The sequence below is a fragment of the Emydura macquarii genome, unplaced genomic scaffold (genome assembly GCF_026122565.2).
Source record: "Emydura macquarii macquarii isolate MOO-44397 ecotype Brisbane River unplaced genomic scaffold, CSIRO-AGI_Emac_v2 contig_2448, whole genome shotgun sequence".
NCBI classification, from domain to species: domain Eukaryota; kingdom Metazoa; phylum Chordata; order Testudines; family Chelidae; genus Emydura; species Emydura macquarii.
Window position 1 is genome coordinate 3,528,609 of NW_027132585.1, and position 20,746 is coordinate 3,549,354.

General features: G+C 42.5%; 1 protein-coding gene across 1 annotated transcript in view; it reads left to right on the plus strand.

The window, feature by feature from the left end:
• The first annotated feature begins 8,509 nt into the window (after positions 1 to 8,509).
• The window catches only part of CCDC149 (coiled-coil domain containing 149), a 74,409-nt gene continuing 62,172 nt past the window's right edge, over positions 8,510 to 20,746 (plus strand). Inside the window, exon 1 of the mRNA XM_067562564.1 lies at positions 8,510 to 8,667. Within this exon, the coding sequence (XP_067418665.1) occupies positions 8,620 to 8,667 (48 nt within the window). The 5' untranslated portion in view covers positions 8,510 to 8,619. The remainder of the gene's footprint in view (positions 8,668 to 20,746) is intronic.

Genomic DNA, 20,746 nt, shown 5'->3' on the forward strand with positions numbered 1-20,746 from the left:
TTTTCCTTTCTACATGTAGTTGCAAAAAAGGCTAATATTCTGGGGTGTTGGCTATAGGACCTATTAGATGAAGTGCCTTAAACACTTGCCTCTGAATCATGGTGTATGTGGCACATTTGTTGCCAACTCTCATGGTACTATTGTGAATCTTGTGATATTTGGTGTTTTTCTTAAAGATCCAGCTGCTATAGGCAAGTGATTAGGAGAGAATCTGAGCTTCCCCCTGCCTCTCCCCCCCCCCCCCAAAAAAAAAAAAAAAAAGTTTCTATCTCTGTGTTTGGAAAAAAGCCTGAAAATGTGAATGGAGTGTACTATAAAATCTCAAAACCTTGCATTCCTTGGGTAAATAATAGGTAATCACAGTAGCTTTGAAGTAAAACCTCCTATTTCCTATGCACACATCAGTGATTAGCTGCATTGATTAGCATAAGGTAACTGCCCATCTCCAGTCATTCACAGATAGTGTACTACAAACTCCAAAGAGAAATAAAGACATAGATGAAATTTGGATTTAGTAATATCAAAGTGTTAATATCCCCTTTTTGATCTTTGAATCAACAGAATTTAGTGAAAGACAGGATCTGTCTTGTTACATTGTTAAACTCTATCAATATATAGGTAAACACAGACAAATAGTCATTATCTTCCTCCAATTCTCTAATACAAGTCAAAATTTCAAAGCTCTAGTCTATCTGACATGGCTTTGTTAGCTATTGATAAGAAAGGCTCCAATTACCATTTATATATTCCTCTAATATGTCTCTAAAGGTTGAATTTGGGTCATTTAGTCTACTAGTTGCTTAACTCTTTCTGGCTCCGTGTCAGAGCGATACGCTGAAAGGCACTTATGGAGTGGTTACTGTAGTCTCACTACCCCAAGGGGTAATGTTTCATGTCTCCTCTAGGCTATCACTAAATAGCTCTGACCTCTGTAGTAACCACTGGTGTTCCTGCGTACACCACATGACAGTACCCCTCATGAAAGCTGTATAAAAATAGAGGGTGAAATCCTGGCTCCATTGAAATCAATAGCAAAGCTCCCATGAACTTCAATAGAGCCAGGATTTCACCTTGAGTGTGTGTACAAGAACTTAAATATGGAACTTATTCAGTATCCACAACTTTATCAATTGAAAACCACGAATCAAACTGACTCCTAACTTTTTAGATCTATCTTCCACATATACTAATGTAAGTAGGTGTGGGAGTGACTGCCCCAGAATTACTGGGAAGATTGGCCATGATTTGTGTGAATATAAAACATATGCCCTGTTTCATTCTGTGAAGAAGCAGTGTTTTGTAGTAAGCAGAGGAATGCAGGTTTCACAGAGATTACCACAAAACAGGAATCTTCAAACAAGATTTCCAGTCTGGAGGTTCTCTCCTCCAGTTACAGCATGGTCTCCGCCTCCTCCCTTGGTGTGTTCAGCACTTCACAGACAAGTACAAAGACAAACCAAATCTCTGCTCTGAATATCTTACAACCTAATTAAATTGATAACATAATGGAAGATGAATACAGCTATATTCAGAAATAGTTGAAGATCATCCTCAAGTCACAGACAAACACAAACTCTCCTACTCTCTCCACATCTCTTGGTCTGCTTCTTTTTACAGTTGCTTTTCCTCCTACCAGTCTCCAAAAACAGCCTTTTAAGTAATCAAATTTATTTTTATTCTTCTCACAAGTATCCTCCCAACTTTTTGGAGAGACTCTTATCACACTCCAATTATGTTTTAGAGTTGGCATACTCAAATCCTCCCTGCTTTTCAGAATAGTCTTAAATCACACATTATAAAGCCTTATCCTCCAGCACTCAGCTTTAGATTTATAGTCCCAGTTAAAGTCACATCTCTGAAGGAAGATGACATGAGCAAGCACTTGCTTCTCCCTATGCTTTTAGGCCCTCACATTGATTTGGTATCTTAAATTATGGCTGTAGTTTATACTGAGTCCTCTGAATCAGTTCATTGAATTTTAGCTGCAGCTATATAAAATCCTATACAGTGAAATTATTTGGCCATACTGAGGATGGCTATGCCCTGATCCATCAATGCCACTAACTGCTAGCAATAAAGAAATCCTTCTTCCCACTCATCACAATTAATTTTTTTTAACTATTATTGAACATCTGGAATACTTTCCTAGGTTTTAAATTATTTTTTTTTTTTAGGTAGCACGTCAATAATATTAAATGCATCACACTTGCCTGGTGAGTGGCTACTACAGCTGTCAGAAAGAGACATTGGGAGGATCCAAGGAAATACAGACTTGTAAGTCTGACTTTAATAGTCAGAAAGATAATGGAAACATTTATAAGGGACGAGAGTACAATTTAGTTAGAGATGTGATTTAGTAAGGGGCAGCCTGCATGGGTCTGTTAAAGAAAAATCAGATATTACCAAATGTACTAGGGTTATTTCAGTGCATTTCTGAATTGATAAAAGATGAAATTGTTGACATAATTCATCCAGATTTCAGGAAAGTATTTGTTACTGACTGCACAGGAGATCAATTTGCAAAGTCAGGAGGCATAGGACAGGGGACAATGTTTGAAATGGAATACAAATTAGTTTAGGCACAAGAAACAGATGGTGCCCACTAAAATGAAACAATTCAAGGTGCAGAGAAGTTGGAATAGGCATGAATACAGATACTGAATATCACATGATTCAGGTCCCAAAGCATTTGTTTCATGAAGAACGTGGAAATGGGCAGATCTTCATAACTTTGGAATTAAATGATTTGCAAAGCTCTTTGGGGTGACTGATTGAAAACTACCATTGAAATGCAAATCGTTGTAGAGAAATCCATGCAGTAAAAGTGTGATTAAATTCCTTCATGGCATAGGAAAATGCCTAAAATTCACAGGTGATTAACCACTTCTATCTGCCTTTAAACACCATCTGTGCATCTTGTTAAATAACAAATTGAAATAAATACATTTTAGTTGTGTGTCGGAATCATCCCATCCACTGAAGTTAGAAAAAATTTTATTTTATTGTTAATGGCATCCATCAGCTATGAGGAATCTGGGTGTCTGAGAGAGTAGGAAAGCCATCCCACAGTTACATGAGGAGGCGCCTCAACCAGATGGTTTGGCTTTTCTCCACACCATGTTTCTTTTCATTTTATTTGGCAGTTGAGAGCAACAGGCTAATGGGAGGATTCCTGGAGGTGGACCTTCTTCATCCAAAGTCACAGGCTTTGAGTATTCTACATACCATGGGCTAACCTACTAACATTATGGGCCTAGTTATGAGCATTATTAAGACCACTAGCTGAATCAGGATGTGTATTAAGTTTGCTGTAGGTCAAAGGATAAACACTAAGTGTTAGATTATTAAAGGTTATTAGACATTTCAATGGCAGCTAGGGACCTAGGTGCTTTTGAAAATTCCACTGGGAACCTATCTGAGTCTTCAGGCACATAAAGACGTTTAAATGTTTGACCTTAAGGGCTAGATCCTTTAATGGTGTAAACCAAAATAGCTCCATTGAATATGATTTACTTTTAATGCTATCTAGCTCTCTCCAACCATGAATTTGTATCGCTCCGTAAAGCAATGTTACTTTAACTTAACTGGTACTGAAAAGGCTTGGAACAAAACTTACACGCAGATTAATAACTTCTGTTTGTATTACACAATGGGTACATCTACACAGCGAGTGGCTATGAGACTCAACGCTTCGGTCCACTGACTTGGGCTTGCACTACGGTGCTAAAAATAGTTGTGTGGATTTTGTGGTTCAGGCTGGAGCTTGTGCTCTGAAGCCTAGGGAGAGGAATAAGATCACCAGGCTGGATTTCCTCTCTCTCTGGTGGCCCCAGCTTGTGGTTGGTGAGGGGATTAGCTTCTCTCCTTTCCCATGTAGTTTTAGGAGAGTTAGCTGTGGGATGACAGACCCTGTGAAACTGGGTGTTTCTGGTCTGCTGGGTTTCTCTTGTTGAGAAGCAAAATAAAGTTATTTCTCCCACTTTACAGAGAGCAACTGAGGGTCTGCATATCCATCAGCTGCTAGAAAGCCACTCCCTTACTTCTTCCCAAGCAATGTGTGTGTTTGGGCCAGATGCATGTATTGGTCCATCCTAACCATGTGCAGGCTATCCTGGCTGTGGTTGGGGGTCCAACCATGTCAAACTCATGGCCAGTAACTCCTCTTCTCTATCCCAGCCCCCACTGACTGTGTGGGCCTCAAATATACAGGTTACATAGTAAGTTCCATGTTCTCAGCTGCTGAATGTCTGCTGTTTGAGAGAGCTGTTTCTCTCAACCCCTCTAAATTAGCTTATTCTAGGTGGGACTGACTCCTAGACTATTATCCATTGCGTTCTCGAGCTTGGTCTTCTCCTGTTCCTCTTTGTATTCTTGTGCTAGGCATTGTGTCCACATACAAGAAGTCTCAGTCCCTGCCCCGAAGAGCTTACAACGTAGTATAGTTATAGCAGCGAAATGGAAAACCCAATATGTCTGGGATGATCAAACAGCTTTCAGAATCTGGAGAACTCCATCAGTGAAAAATGAATGTAGCCTCAGAAGATATCCATACATCATCTCTGCTGACAATACCTAGTTACCCTTGACAAATTGCACTGTAACATAAAGTAGTCTGAATTCCCCAATTTTTCTCCTTACTTGAAACTGTTTCCTGTGTTTAGAGATTTATATAGTACTGATTACTATACTAAAATGCAATACACCTTTCCTTAGTACCTCTTTCAATTGCGCCTGTCTGTGCCTCTGAACAAAATACTTTCTCTAATAATTAACTGCATTTTTAACTGCATCAGTAAAATATTTTGGGGAGGAAATAATGCAGCAGGAAGACAGTGATAAACTAGCAAACTGTCTTGACAAAAGAAATTTGGGAGCTCTTGGGAAAACAGCATTCATTTATAAGACGTCTAAATTAAATTATAATGACATTTTCCTAAAACAGCCAAAGGCAAACTATTGAGATCTGTGCTCTGTTCTGAACGTCTATGTTTCGATTCTTATTGAGTCTTCCTTATTTGTAGAGTCACAGGAGAAAGAATCAGTGTGGTCAGCTGCACATACAATAGCTCAATCTTAATTTTTAGGGAGTTAGCCACTTCCCAGGTGGATATACCCATAGGACTAGCAAATTGCTGCTGTGGGGCAGATGGGGTGCCAGGACTTCACTGCAGTGAGTATTCAGCTGTTCATCCTCCACCATGGGGAATCACATTCTCTCCCTTAACCAGTCTTTTCAGTGAGAGCTACTTCCCTCTGCCCAGAGAAGCCCAGGGCATTTGCGGATACGGAGCCCAGTGTAGCTATATGCTGAAGAAACAGCTGCTGACCAGGTGGGTGGGGAGAGTGAAGGTGGCCACTTGGCTGTAATGGGTAGGTACTTCAAAAGACCAGAGTAGATGGCTTAGGTCAGGACTCTTAATGAGGAAGAAGAGGGAGGAAACTATATGAGAGAGGAGGGATGTATTTGTGGGAAGCTCAGAGTTATCTGAAATGCCAGGATGAGTATACGTCTCCCGTACCTCCGTGCAGTGTATTGAGGATAACTATACTCATCCACAGCCTAAGACCTAGCAACCATTATAGTGTCACTTCCTTTCTGTTTGAAAACCAGCAGTGCAGCTAAAGCTGTCAGCTCTACAGTTACGGGTGGTGCCAGCAGGAAGGGAATGGCTGGCTCACAGCATTCATAATGTGGCCAATGGTTCAAATCAGCCCTGTTCGGTAGTGAATGAAAGCTGTTTAATGGTCCATGTGAAGTGGACTGATTATCTCACTCCAGGTTCTAGTGAAAAATATCACATTCACATCTGGCACTGCCATCCTTGCTAGCAATCTCAATGGAAAAGCCAAGAAACTGACTTTCTCATAGATGAACTATCCTCCAGGTCGCTGGTATTGCTGCTGCGTGTCATACTGTACCTTTTCTATAGTTCAAAGAGAGACTTTCCTTTACCAACCTGTTAATCTGGCACCTTTCTCGAACATTAAAACCCACTTTAAAGTAAATTCTGTAAAAGAGAAAGAAGGCTCTGATTCACTTTGTTCTTTGGAAAAAAAAATCTAAATTTTTGTCACTAGATTCTAAAAAGGATCCAGTTTATGCAGAAAAATGTAATCAAACGCCATCACTTCAAAACTCTCCAGTGTTTGTCTAAAAAGTGTCTTTCATGAACTTGACTGGGCATGAAAGGTTTCAAAATAAATGAATAGCAGCTACGCTGCTTCTGACCTTAGCTCATATTGTCCTGCTGACAGACCATGCATGGGAACTAGAGGAGTTGACAGAGGATAGTGGAACCAGCAATGAACCTGAGAAAATTGAAGCAGCACAGCAGGAATATAAATTAACAAAAAACAGCCTCAGACTAGATGCCAGAGACTAGAAGGCACAACGGAAGTAGAGTGTATACACAGAGAGGTCAAATGTTAAAATTAATGATATTGCCACAACTGTGGAGTGCCTCCAACAGAATGGGTGCACAAGGCTTCAGGATATATTTATCTATTAGAAGACTAACAGAAAAATAAAATGAGAATAATGCTGATATAAATTACCATAGGTCTGAAAATGCCCGTGCTATCTGTAATAGGTGATATCTTCATTCAGAGATACTTAAACTCTGGTTAAATAGCTGGAGCATCTGTAGAGAGTCAGATAAAATCATTCTTCTGGGGACAAAGTTTCAACAACTTAGCCTGCCAGAATGTATACTGTTTGGTTTTTTCCCATATGTTTCTTCAAAGCAAAGCATGGAAATGATTATCATGTTTGTTTATCTCCTGCACTATGAAAATAACAAGAATAAATAACAAAGATGTAGATGATCCCATGTATTGACCTAGATATAAATTAAAACAAAAGGGCAAGCTTTCTAGAATGACACTGTCTGACTGATAGGAGACCTATGATTCCTGAAAGCTAGGTTTTAAAACTGTGGACTAAATCATCAGTTGGTGTAAACTGCTGTAGATCCATTGAAGTAGATGAACACCTAGCTCTGGATCTGGCTCTGTGTTTTTAGTTAGTCCAGTAAAAAGGATTACCTAGGGAACTAAGTGGCTCAGGGATTGGTAATGGTATTTCATTGGTGATTAACATATAAATGGAGGATAAATGGATAAAGAGGCCAGATAAAAGCAAGATACCTGGGTGAGAGAGAGTCAGAAATGTGAAACTGAACAGAGGGGCAGAGTTTGGGGTTACACAGACAGCTCTGCAGACAGGGGAAATGAAAGCAATGAGATTGTTTAGAAAGAGGCTGAAGACAAGAATCTTGAAGAACATCAACAGAGAGGGGAAGATAGAGACACAGAAGGCAGAAGGGGAGGGAGATAGAGCTATGAATTTTTTTCCAAGTTGAGTTACAAGTGTATGCTTTCAGGCTATTGGTGAGGCGACGATGAAGGCACAGTAATTGAGGTAGAGCTTAGGTGTTTGAGAACAGGAAGGCTGGCTTTGTGTTTAAAGCAGTGGACTGGGACTCGAGAGACTGGCATTTAATTCCCTGCTCTGCCACAAACTTCCTGAATGCCCTTGGGCAAGTCACTTAGCCTCTGTGTGCCTCAGCTCTCTGTCTGTAAAATGGGGACAATATTTCCTTAGCGAGGGGCAGTGTGAGGCTAATACATTGAAGATTGCAGAGCACTTTGAGAGCTACTGCTGAGAAGAGTTGTTTGCTGCAAGCTTACCTCGCTTTTTGGAAGGGGTTTAAGTTAAACTGGAAAAACCCAAACCCCTTCTTGGGGTAGGGTAAGGTAAGAGCGTCCAGGTGTGGGGACGGACGGGTATAGCTCCAGCGGGTAGCGACTCCTCTAACAATCCACCGCTTCTTGGCGAGCGCGCTCGGGCCTCCGAGCCCCTCTGGTCCCTGTCGCCCGGAAGGTAAGGGAGGGGTTTCTGGTCCTGCTGCTGGGGGGGCAGAGAGCAGGGGCCGGATCCAGGGACACGTCCCTTATTGCACTGGGGTCCAAGGCTCGCTCCGGATTGCGCAGGGTGCAGCACCACCCCGACCCCTGCCGTGCCGGGAATCCGGGATATAGGGGGCGGGGCAGGCTCGCACCAGGATGCAGGGGGCGGAGCTGGGCAGGACTGTACCGGGATGCAGAGGGCGGGGCGGGGCAGGCCGGAGGGGGCGGGGCTGGGCTGGGCAGGGCAGGGCAGGGCGTACCGGGATGCAGGGGGCGGGGCAGGCCGGAGGGGGCGGGGCTGGGCAGGGCGTACCGGGATGCAGGGGGCGGGGCAGGCCCGAGGGGGCGGGGCTGGGCAGGGCTGGGCAGGGCGTACCGGGATGCAGGGGGCGGGGCAGGCCGGAGGGGGCGGGGCTGGGCAGGGCTGGGCAGGCCGTACCGGGATGCAGGGGGCGGGGCAGGCCGGAGGGGGCGGGGCTGGGCAGGGCTGGGCAGGCCGTACCGGGATGCAGGGGGCGGGGCTGGGCAGGCCGTACGGCCTCGTAGCGGGATGCAGGGGGTGGCTCTAGCTCGGCAGGTTGCGGGTGAAGCTCCGCCCCCCGCGCAGGCGGCTCGGCTCGGCGGCGCTGAGCCCACGTAGCGCTGGCGCTGCCTGCCTCGGGAGCCGGCCGCAGCGGGAGGCGGTGCGGGGCTTCACTTCCCGCCGCAGCCATGAGCTTCAGTCGCACGGAGAGCGACTGGCAGGGGCTGGTGGGCGAGGTGAGGCGGCGGCGGCGGCGGGAGGCCGGGCCCGGTGAGCGGCCGATGCTCCAGCGGGGCGACGCGGCCCCGGGCCCCCCAGGGAGCAAGTGCCGGTGACATGGCCTCAGCGTCGTGCTCCGAGGCTAGGGGGCGGGCAGCCGGGGGGGAGCCCTGACCAGTAGCCGTGCGGGTGAGGCCAGGCCAGGGAGCCCTCCCGGGAGCGCTGCAGGGGGCTGGTAGGCCTAGCCATGGGCAGGCGATGCTGCTGGCTCCCGTCCCCGGTGCGCGGCGAGGGGAGAGATTCCCGCTGTCTCTTCTTCTGGGCGTTTTCTGCACCGACCCGAGCCTGTTCATAGCCTGGTGTGGAGCGGGCAGGGCAGGGCAGGGCCGCGCCGCGCCGCGCCGCGCCGCAGGTGCTGCAGTAACAGCTGGTGGAGCGGAGCTGAGCGTGTTGCGTGCGTTCCTGATCTGGGGTGTGCCACGCCACAGCCGGCCCCCGGGAACGGCCGATCCTTTGCGTATGATCTGCCCCTTCCTTCCCAAGCACTTCACAGCTTATAAACACAGCCCGGGGAGGGACCCGGACGCTGTAGTGACCCTCGGTGTGAGCGGTGGGGCTTGGAGCAGCCGCTGTAGAATAAGGAACGTGTACCTTTCAGTGATTCCTCTTTAAAAGTTTGTGGTGACCTGGTTGGTGATGACTGCTCAGGTGGGTGCTCTACAGGTGTGGGAAGGAGAGCTCCATAATGTTTGTCATTTGGCTGGCTTGTGGATGTTCATTGCCCTGCCCTCTGACTCTTCATGTCTAACCGCTACACCCTCTGTATCCTTCCGAAGTTTTACACAGTATGAAACTTTACGGGGCAGTGCCTTCCATCCAGCTTGCGTTGCCTCTCCTGCTGTAGAAGTTCAATATTGGCATTGGATAGCACAGTTGCAAAGACATAGTCACAAGTTGCTTTTGGCTCTAACTTTAAATTGTTTTTCCTTGCATGAACTAACTTCCTGATTACTGCCAGAAGGCAGTTCTTGCTTAAAACTCAGGCACTGATCCTGCAGGTGCCAATGCAGGAGGCACAGGGGTTTATCTGCACAAATGGAGCTGGAGGGTTGGGGCCCTAGGCTTAAATATCTGTCAGCTTAAGGAGAGAGAGAGCCAACAGAAAGCAAAGACTGAGAGCAGAGCGTACTTGAACATAAGCTGCTGTTAAAATAACAACAATAGTACGCGTACACAAATTTGTTCATGTCTGAGACACAATAGACTCTTTAGTTTTTATTTTAATCTTATCACAAATGTAAGGCTTTAGAGATCTACTTTAGGAGAATTGGGCACTTCAGTTATGCAAAACAATCTTTAGAATAGACAGATTTGGGCCTGAACCCTCATAAGTAGAAGTAACAATTCTAATATTAAATTAATAATACTGTTTCTGTTACATAGCTCAGAGTTTGTACAAATCATATCTACACTTTTTTTTTTAAAAAAAAGGTAGTAACAGGCTGTTAGCAACTGGCAACGCATGTACAATCCCCAAACTAATAGGCAACCATGTAAAGATACATCATCAACTTGAAATTTCTAGTTTCTAGCAAATGAGTTAAAAGTAGTATCAGGTAAGTACACTGCCGTTCTATCATGCTCACAGCCTTTGTTTTACAATCATTTTCCTGTTTTAAAAAAAAAACAAAAATCTCTTCTCTCCCCTGCTGCTGTGTGAAAGTGTCTCTCAACCTAAGGCCCTGATCTTACAATCTGATTCATGTGGGTGAACCGCTCTGATTTCACTGGAGCTCTGTATGCATCAAATTGCAAGATTGTGGCCTAAAGCCCTAATCTTGCAAGCAGTACTCTAACATAGAGCCATGAAGCCATGACAACTTCCAGTGACATCAGTGGGAATTTTGTGTGGGCATAGGGGTCTATGCTAATTCAGCTACTTTCAGGATTGGGGCCTAACTGTCAACCCACACAATGCTGTGTCAAATACATAAAATAAGCTGGAAAAAAGTGAAAAATACATTTTCATGAAATGTCACATTTGACATTTCATCCCGGGATAGAATTTTTCTGGCCAATCTTGGTGCAACATCAGTGATGGGACAGAAAGGGGGACTTAACATTATGGTGGAAGGAAATGTCCCTCTACTGGACTTGTTTAAAAACATTCATGACTTTCTTTGGCTAATCAGACCTCCGAAGTGTTTTAGACCACAAACTCCAAAGTTTGGGCCTTGATCCTAGAATTAAACCCATGTGGGTGAGCCCTTGTGCCCACGTGCCTCATTGATCATACCAAATTTTGGCTATGGTTTAAGGCCATGATCTTGCAAATATTTAAGCATGTGTATAATTGTACTTGCATGAGTTAGTTTGTCCCCCATTACTGGTGTTTAGGGCAGCGATGAAGCTCTTGCACTCCTGTCTGTTTCTTTCAAGTCTCAATGGTTCCCTCAACTGTGCCCCAGGTTTTTCAGCTCAGCTTCCACAGCTCTTCGCCATGTTATTTTCAGACGGCCTCATTTTAAATCTTCCTGATCCTGTCCATCTATTCTCACTAACAAATCTATTGCGTCTTATCTCTGCTGTGACCTGAGCTAGTTCCCCTGTTTTGTGCATCGTCCGTACATTCCAAACACCAAGTTGGGTTATTGTCTTGGTGTTGAGCGTTCAGTCTTCATGCTAGTGCTTCCTTTTGGCTTTCACCACTGGCAGTCACATGTCATTGATTTCTGAGGGCCATCACACACGGTAATGGTTTATTTCTTTGCCTCTGTTTCCATAACATATTTTGTTTGTTACAGGCCGGGGTTGTTAGCCCTGTGCGTAGCCCCAACCTCAAGAACCAAGGTGTCTGTGCCCCTCCCCCGAGACCAATCTGGTGTGGTTGAACCTACCAAGAATAAAAAAGCGCCCTGCTGACACAGACTCTGGGGATCTTTAGGGCACGCTAGCTGTCCCACCACCACAAGGCACAGACACCAAGGGACAATTGCATGAGTAGCACCTTTGAATTTAATGGGGCTACTCACATGAGTAAAGTTATGTACTTACGTGTTCATGTGTCTGGGTCTGTAGCTTTTTAAAGCAAATCTGTAGTAAATTGTTCCAATTTCTTGTACTTTTCAGTGTGCCCCATACAGTTATTTTGGCTTCAGTAACTATGATGTATACTTACGAAGGTACCAACAGTACACACTATTTTGTTTCCTTCATTGCATTCCTTAAAGCAAGAGTATTTCAACATCCAAAACATAACAGAGGGTTAGTGGACATTTTCTTTTCATATTCTTTGTCATTCTCTACCTCTTTTACCAGTCTGTTTCCACCAGTCTTCATCTCTTGCTTCTCTGCCTCCACACATCACACTTTTTCACTCTCTGCACCACAGTGATGCATTCTCCTTTTGCTTGTTGCTTCACCTCACAGCCCTGCATACCACTTACAATCTGTGATGAGGTTGGATTGAGAGATGGGCAGAGTTATCTGCATGGGACTCCTGCACCTCCCCAATTCCACAGAGAGGGTCTGACTCCAGAAGCCTGGCATAGAAGGGGATACTGGGACAGATCCAGTCACCCAAAATATCACTGGAGAGGCAGCAGCCATTATTCTGGTTATTCTCCCGGCAAAATGACCATGGAAGGCAATGTTGCAGTGCAGGTTGGGGAGGTCTGTGTGATTTCTATCTCCCATTCCCTGCAGAAAAGTTGAATTAGACAGGATCTGGGTTGTGTGAGGGTTAAATTAGCTCTTTCAGAAGAGATTCCTAAAAGATGGCAGCCTGTCACCTTGGTTTTTTTTTTCTGTTTTCCTAATATGCAAACCTGAAAAAGCTTGCAAAGTTAATTTGGAATCTGTTTGATGTGCCCACTGGTTTCTGAACTTCTGTATTGTCTCAGTGACCTAAGTTTTTGTAAAGTGACAGATCTGCAATCATGAGTTGCTTGTTTCTATGTTTTTTATTTTTAAAATAAATATCTAGGTAGCTGTTTTACACAAGAGTGAATAACTTGGCAATGTGTAAATTGTACCCTCTTGGGAGATGTAATAACATTCATCTTTCTCTGAGGAAATGGCTTTGTTCACTTAAAAATATTGTTTATACTTTTTCTAAAAAATGTTAGCTGAAGACTGTGGTTTAATTGCTGTATATAATGGCTGTCCTAAGCCTGCTGAACTGCTTTGTGCACTTTGACAAATTAGTTAATTCCTTGGTGCTTCAGTTTACCCATCTTTATAGGGTGGGTAATTATTTTTTTAAACCACTCTGATGTCCATGGATGAAAGCACTATATGAGCTAAGTATTATTTATGTGAGAGAGAGGATTTAGTAGTTGGGAGAGCAAAATGGGTGGTAGTTGGCCATGGGGGGCTGACGGGCAGGGATCTTGTGTACTAGGGAAGTGGAAACCTTAATAAAACATATAGGATCAGCTATTCCTTTGCCCTAAAGAGCTGACATTTTAAGGGCTCAGTTCAACTTCCATTGATGTCAATGGGATTGGTCACTAGTCCTAAATAAATGTTGCTTTGAGAAGCATTTACTCTTGCAGTGGTTTTTTTTTTTTTTGTGTGGAAGTTACGAAGGTTTTCCAGTGGAACCCATGGACTAGAATGGCTGCTGTCTCTTCTTTCAGCTGGTCTTTCCCCAAAGTCAGAGTCCAACTTCAGAGGGTCAGTGGACATTGACATTGGATTAAATCTTGATATACTCCACTTCCAAGTCATCTCCCCCAGGCTATAGCATTCAGTGTGTGTTTTATTTACAGTTGCTCATATATGACTATACTTCCTTAGCTTGAAGGATTTTTGCCTCCAATTGTCTGTCACTCTGGGATAAACTGGGGAAAACGAAGGCTCTCCACCACTAAAAGAGTCTGCTCCTTAGCTTTTAACTGTATAGGGCCTTTCACACAGTTCACAGTTCTGATTCTGTGCAGTAGAGGGCCAGTGGTACATACATATTCCTGATTTCATTATTATGTTAATACGTAAGTTTAAACTATTGAAGAGATTTGGGGAAACGTGAATCTGATTTGTAGTTATTGTAGCTAGTAATAAAACATTCAAATGCTCCAGAGTTGAAATCTTGATAAGGTTTTGATTTCTATTCTCTTTTATCTGCATACGGTTGGCAGAAGATGTTTTCTTTCATTGTGATATTTCCCTTTTAAACTTGAGAGAAAGCAAAGGAAACCAGTGGATTTTCCTTTTGGTAGCATCGCTTAATTACTTCGTGCCATACTGTTTGTTCAAGCAGAAAATGAAATGTAGGTGCCAAAACTGCATGAGATTAGTGCAGGTATCAACCAGCACCTTTAGTGCTCTTAGATCTGGTGCTTCTGAAACTGGGGAAATGCCTGTGGGTGAGATCTAGAATAGATGCTACAGGCCCTGAATGATTGGGTGAGTGCCAATAGTGCAGTTGTCATTTGGAAAGGATGCTGGAAATGGCAAAAACCTCCAAATGTGACATACTGCTGCCACAATTCTTAGGCAGTACAGATAGCTGGATGCTGGGGAAGCGGAGAGGAGGTGAAAGAGGTGAATGCTTTATCTCTTTTCTGTTCTGGAACGTAGTGGGCAAACATATCCAATAGGTACCAGAAGGAGTGCTTGAAGGCTGAGCATGGGTAATAACATCTGATGCAAAGAGTGCAAATCCTTTCAGGTCTTCTCTATATTACAGAATAAGTTTTTGAAAGTGACTTGGAACAATGAAATCAAATGACATGATGCTGACCTCAATGTAGATCAGGACAAATAGTGTTCAGCGAGTCCAGTAACTGTGACTAAATCTTGATCCATCAATGAGCCTGTTCTATAGGACCTCTGCCTCATGTATTTCATCAGCTGGAAAGCGTGTAGTGAAGGAAGCAGGGACTGCAGGAAGAAAAGGGATGGTCTGATGGGTAAAGCAATTGACAAAAGCCCAGCATAACTGTTTTCTGTCTTTGGCTTCGTCACAGACTTTGTATGTAATGTTGGGCAAGTCACTTAAACCAGAATTGTCACGTGTGTCCACTAATTGTGTTCCTCATTTCCTTGATCCTTACTAGACACCTAAAGCCTAATTTTCAGATGTGCTGAGCACTCAAAATTGCAACTGAAGTCAGTGGCAGCAGCCAGTGCTCAGCACCTTCGAAAAGTCAGCCCCATGGCAATTCGAAGAGCGCTCAATCATTAGAACTCCCAAAGTCAGTCTGTATTTGAAAATTTTGGCACTAATCTTTCAGTTCCTCAGTTTCCCATTTGTAAAATAGGAATAATACCTCATTGGGGGCAAGGGGGGGGTTGTGAAGATAAATGAATTAATATTGGAGGGAGTGGAATAGAAAATAGTGGATGAGGATGACAAATTTCAAGATCTTTGTATAGTATCATTGAGTTCCTACCAGTATTTAGGAATTTCACTGATTCCAGAGTCAGAATACATAAGATGCAGTGAGTTGGGTATTTGATGTGAAGTAGTGGCAAGAAATGAAATCTCAATGTATAAGCCAGTCATTTATACAAATGCAATATAGACAAGTTTCTAAATTATTTTGTGATAAATTTGTCATGCATGTATTGTAAAAATCGAAAACCTTGACAGTGTCCCAGCTTCATCGGATTATTAGACCGTGTCTGTACAGTAGCTGATGAGATCTAACCAGATTTGTCTCTAAAAATAGCTATGGACTAATAGTAAGTGTTTGATGTAGAGGGGGTCACCTTGGCACAATTCCACTCTCCTGTAATATCTGTCTCTTCTTTAGTGAAACTGAGTAAGTTATATGGTGGTAAAGCAGTTCAGGCAATAATGTAAGCATGTCATACATAGTCCTTTAATTATTATGATTTCCTTGTGGCAATTATCATTTGCTTTATTGCAGATAACAGCTAATTAGTAGATAAAAGTCACCAAGCAAATAAGAAAAGCTGTACACTTTAGCTTTTTAGACTGAAGGTACATTAGCTGGTTCATGGTTAACTTTTTGTCTTGTTTTTAAGTTGACATTGAAAAGGAAGCTTTCTTGGGTTTTAAAAATCAATTTAATGTAACGATTCAGAGGAGATGAAATATTTTTATACCATGCTTTCAAAAAAAAAATCACATTGTACCTATAATACATTACAGGGTTCGTTTTGTTCATATTTCACTGATTGTGTGGTATACTGTATGTAACCTTTTTTTCTTCCACTTCAGAAGAGGAAATGTCTGGCATTCAGGTAAACAGAAGCAGCTACTGGATGTTTTTCCTACAGACCATGCTTAAAAATCACCCATTTCTTGTTTTGTTCAAACCAGAGTATCCCAAGTCTGTTTTAATTTTAATTTTCTGTTTTAATTGAAACATATTGGTTCTGCTGGTCTCGTTCAGACACGCAGTTTTCAACGGGGCTCCATTATTTCCTTAAATACCCTCCTGTTTTGGTATTAAGTTGGTCTCATTCACTTTATGACCATTATTAATTCCTATTTTTCATTGACGAAAAGCATATGCTTTGCACAATCTGTCATGCCTACTTTGGATTCTGTCTTGATGTAATGTTTTTCCACCTAATAACTAGTAAATTAGAATTGGGAACATAGTTTTGGAGAGTCATAAATAGCAGGCCATCTTCTTACATATGGCTCTTCATCAATATAATTCACCAGGTCAGAGCACAATTCACTCTGTGAGGAGGAGATTGTGATCCCTTTTTGTTTGGATCCTGAACGCAGTTGTCATCATCTGTTTATGGTTCAGTCACAGTCAGCCTAATTGGTAAGGGAAAACTACCTCCTCCACATAAACCGTGATGTTCTTTCATGCTCTGAATGCACTCCTAATGGAGGCCTGACATGGATGGCAGGATCAATTTTTGTTTAGCATTTGAGTTGAATTTACTGGTTGAAATCATGCATTTGTACTGCAATATGGTTACAGGCTACCATGTAGCTCTTGTAACTAGCAAATCTTTCTTCTAGTGCCATTTTATGGTTTGAAGGCATGAATGGTAATGCTGGCTCTATCCAGCTGGTAATAGTGGTGCTTGGAGATAGTTGCTCATTGTGAACATCTTCTGATCTGAGATGCTCAATTGCTGCTCCCCTCTCAAACACATTGCATATGCTGTTTCACAGTCCACATCAGGCTCACTGCATGTGCCATTCCCGTTGTTCCTGGTTTTTGTTTTGTTTTTTACAAGGGAATTTGATGTTTGCTTTCACTTTTATATCAAATACCCTGTCCAATTGCCATTTCTGGTAGCTAGTAATTGTTTGGTGAAGGAATTTATGGGGCTTGCCTATACGAGTACATGTGAGGAAAAGAAAGAGAAGGGAGCTCTTCAAAGAAAAATCTTTCGCTTGAATTTCAATCCTTTTCCTTTATGGTTATCAGCAAGACTGTTGGAGGCAGGCTTTTATAGATAGACAGTTCTCAGGTCTCATATTTAGTATTTTAATCCCTTCCACTTTCCTCTTTCCTTTATTAGGGATATGTTATACCATATGTATGAAAAGATGATTTCTGCTACTGTGGTGGTTTTCTGTTCCTACCGCTTTATTCACCTGAAGTCCTAACTCTCTGCCTGTGATGTTACTTTCGAGTAGCAATTGATCTTGTACAGCTATCCCTTACTTTTTGTTGGCTTTTAAAGTGGGGTGGGAGAGAAACTGAAAATGGATGAGCAGAATTGTTTGTTAAAGTTTGGAATTGTTTACACTATCCTTAGTTAGTGGCGCTCTGACAGCATTACATTTTAGATTCTGGATGCCTTTCTGTGTTTTTTACCAGGGATTTGCCACTTTCAAGGTATCAGTAAGGACACAAGTACAGAGATACAGTTGCCTTCATGAAGCTCATGCCAATGCATTATAATCCAGGATGTTTATGGCAGTATTTCAGCTTCTTTGCTGCCAGGAATAAAATTAATCCAAGGTGGAAGTGTCCTCTCCAGAAATTCAAATCCTTCTTGGAATAGCTTTTAATTCCCCTTTTATTTTTGCGACTAAGCATTTGCCATTTTTGGAAAATATTAGCTGTACTAATGTGTCAGAGACACCGCCCTCCCATCCCTTTCCTTTCTCATTTATTTTAAATTGAAGTTAAGTGAGTCAATTCCAAGCAAGTAGTGGTGTACATGAGTAATGATTTTTGTCCTGAAAAACCACATTGACTTGAACAATATGGAAGTGCTGATGCTGTTGCTTTGTACAAGAGCCCATAATGACAAAGTATTCTTGTTGGAGTATATAATGAAACTATAAATTGTTTTTATGAATGCTACGATATTTGGTCTCTTGAAAGGCAAATTCAAAATGTGTTTAGTGCTGCATCTCATATATGAGAATAACATCAAATTGTACAGTATGTGCAATAGAAATATAGCACTTCACAGACAACCTCTCATGTAATGGGTGAGAGACTCTATTGACTGCGCAATGTAAGAACTGAAGCAAATTGCCTAAACATTTTTTGAGAATTAAAATTAAGCTATGGTAGAAAGGCATGATTATGCATATATAATATATACATACACTCTCCTTCACTTTCTCTCTCAAAATCAGGGGCTCAAGGGAAGGCAGCGGTTTGGGGTAGACTGGCACATAACTTTAATGGCATGTACACCAGTGCTAGGAGTCTGGGTAACAAATGAGGAATTGGAATTGCTCATTTATGAGCATAAATTTGATCTAGCTGGTATTACTGAAATTTGATAGGATGATTCACATGATAAGACAGTTAGTCTATTTAGGAAGGATCGAGTAGGGAAAAATGTGGAGGGGGAGTGGCACTTTATCAAAAATGGCATTACCTGTTTCCAGCTCCCTGATAACTCAAAATAAAATGATCCTGCATGCTTAGGGGTCAGTGTCTCAACAGATAAGGCATAAAATAGGGTATTGGTGTCTGCTACAGGTGACCAAATCACATTAGGGAACAGAATGACCTGCTCCTTATGCACCTATCTACCGTGTGTAGAGAGGAAAAGCTGTGTAATTATGGAGGACTTCAGTTTGTGACACATGCTGGATGTCTTGTGCTGGCAGTACTAAAGCATGCTTGGAATTTCTAAATATTATAGATGACAATTTCTTAACTCAAAATGTTGCAACCAATACTGAGGAATTCTACATTAGACCTAGCCTTGACAGACGGAGGAACTGATTACAGAACTAAAAATTAATGTGTACAAATGATCATGATTGATCACGTTTATAATGTGCAGACAGAATAAAGTTCAGACTAGTAATTTATATACTTGGTGCTTTAAAAGAGCCAGTTTCACGAAGCTGAGAACAATTGAGACAAATCAGCTGTGAGGAAGAATTTAATCAGAAAAATGTGAATGATAATTGGGAATTGTTCAAGATCTCTTTACTAAATTTCCCAAAAGTCACAATCAAGGAAGAAGGAGCTATTGGTTTAAAAAACTGACCTGATTTAGAGTGGAGTGAAGGCAGCTATAAAAAAAATTTTTTTTTAAAAAAAGGGGGGGTGGGGAAGAGGCGAGGGAAATTGATAGTAAAGAATAAAAATCAAAGGTAGGAACTGCAGAAAATTAATAAGGAAAGCAAAGGGATACAAGGAGAAATCTATGGTCAGCAGAGTTAAGGACAATAAAAATGCTACTCCTTAAGAATTAGGAGCAAAAAGAATCCCAACGAGCAACTATGTGACCCTTGGGGTGGGTTTCTTTTATGTTTGTGTTTGTGGTGTGATTGCTGCTTGCTGAAATGTACAGTGGCTGAGCCCAGTGGCTTGCTAGGGAAGGCTGAGAGCTTCTTAATGGTGCAAGGAACTCCTGGCACTCAGAAACCATGTACAGGCTTTGAAGAACACAGTGGCTGAACTGAAGGAGACAGAGGTACATAGATCAGACTTTCCAGGACACAGCAGAAGGATCTCACCCCCCAGTCTGACAGCCTCTGTACTGTTGAGGTGGGTGAAAGTCTCAGGAAAGGAGAACATCAAATAGGAGCAGAGGGAAATGATCCCATAGTTGGGGCCCTCCTTCCAGGTGATGTCATGGTATCCTCTTGCACTGAGGATACCTCTCTGGGGGAGGAAACTCCAGTTATTAGGAAGAGACAGGTAATGGTAGTGGGGGATTCGATCATTAGAAACATAGATAGCTGGGTTTGCACTGCCTGGTGACTTGTCTGCTGGGTGTGAAGGTTGCGGCTCTCTCAAGACATCTAGATGGACACGTGTAGTGCTGGGGAGGAGCTGGTCGTCGTGGTACATGTAGGTGCCAGTGACATAGGGAAGGGTAGGGGAGAGATCCTGGAGGCCAAATTTAGGCTGCTAGGTAAGAGATTGAGGTTCAGTATCTCCATGTTAGCATTCTCTGAAATGCTTCCAGTTTCATTTGCAGGGCCAGTTAGACAGGTGGAACTTCAGAGTCTCAATGTGCAGATGAGACAATGGTGTAGGGAGGAGGGGTTTAGATTTATTAGGAACTGGGGAACCTTTTGGGAAAGGGGAGCCTATACAGGAAGGCTGGGCTCCACCTAAACCAAAATGGAACCAGATTGCTGGCTTGTAAAATTAAAAAGGTTCATAGAGCAGTTTTTAAACTAAGGTCTGGGAGAAAGCTGACAGATGCAGAGGAACACGTGGTTCGGACAGGGACGTCCCTAAGGGGAGGCTCTATTAATGGAGATTCTCTAGATCCTAATAAGGAGGAGAGGATGAAGATGATAAAATAGGTAGGATGTGATGAAAAACTAGTCAAATGAAAGAGTTCCATTCAATTACATCATATAATAGCAGATAGCTAAAAAGTGACCATTTTTGAAGTGCTTATATACAAATACTAGAAGTCTAAATACTAAGATGGGTGCACTTGAGTGCCTCATATTTAATGAGGGTATTGCTATAACCGGCATCACAGAACTTTGAATGAGGATAATCAATGGAACACAGTAATACGAGGGTACAGAATAGGTCATACTGGTGGAAGAATGGCACTTTATGTGAAAGACAGTGTAGAGTCAAATAAAGTAAAAATCTAAAATGAACCAAACTGTCGTACAGTTTCTATGGATAGTAATTCCACGCTTGAATAATACAAATATTTCTTCCCTGGTATCTTTCATTCTTGAGAGACCGTAAGTAT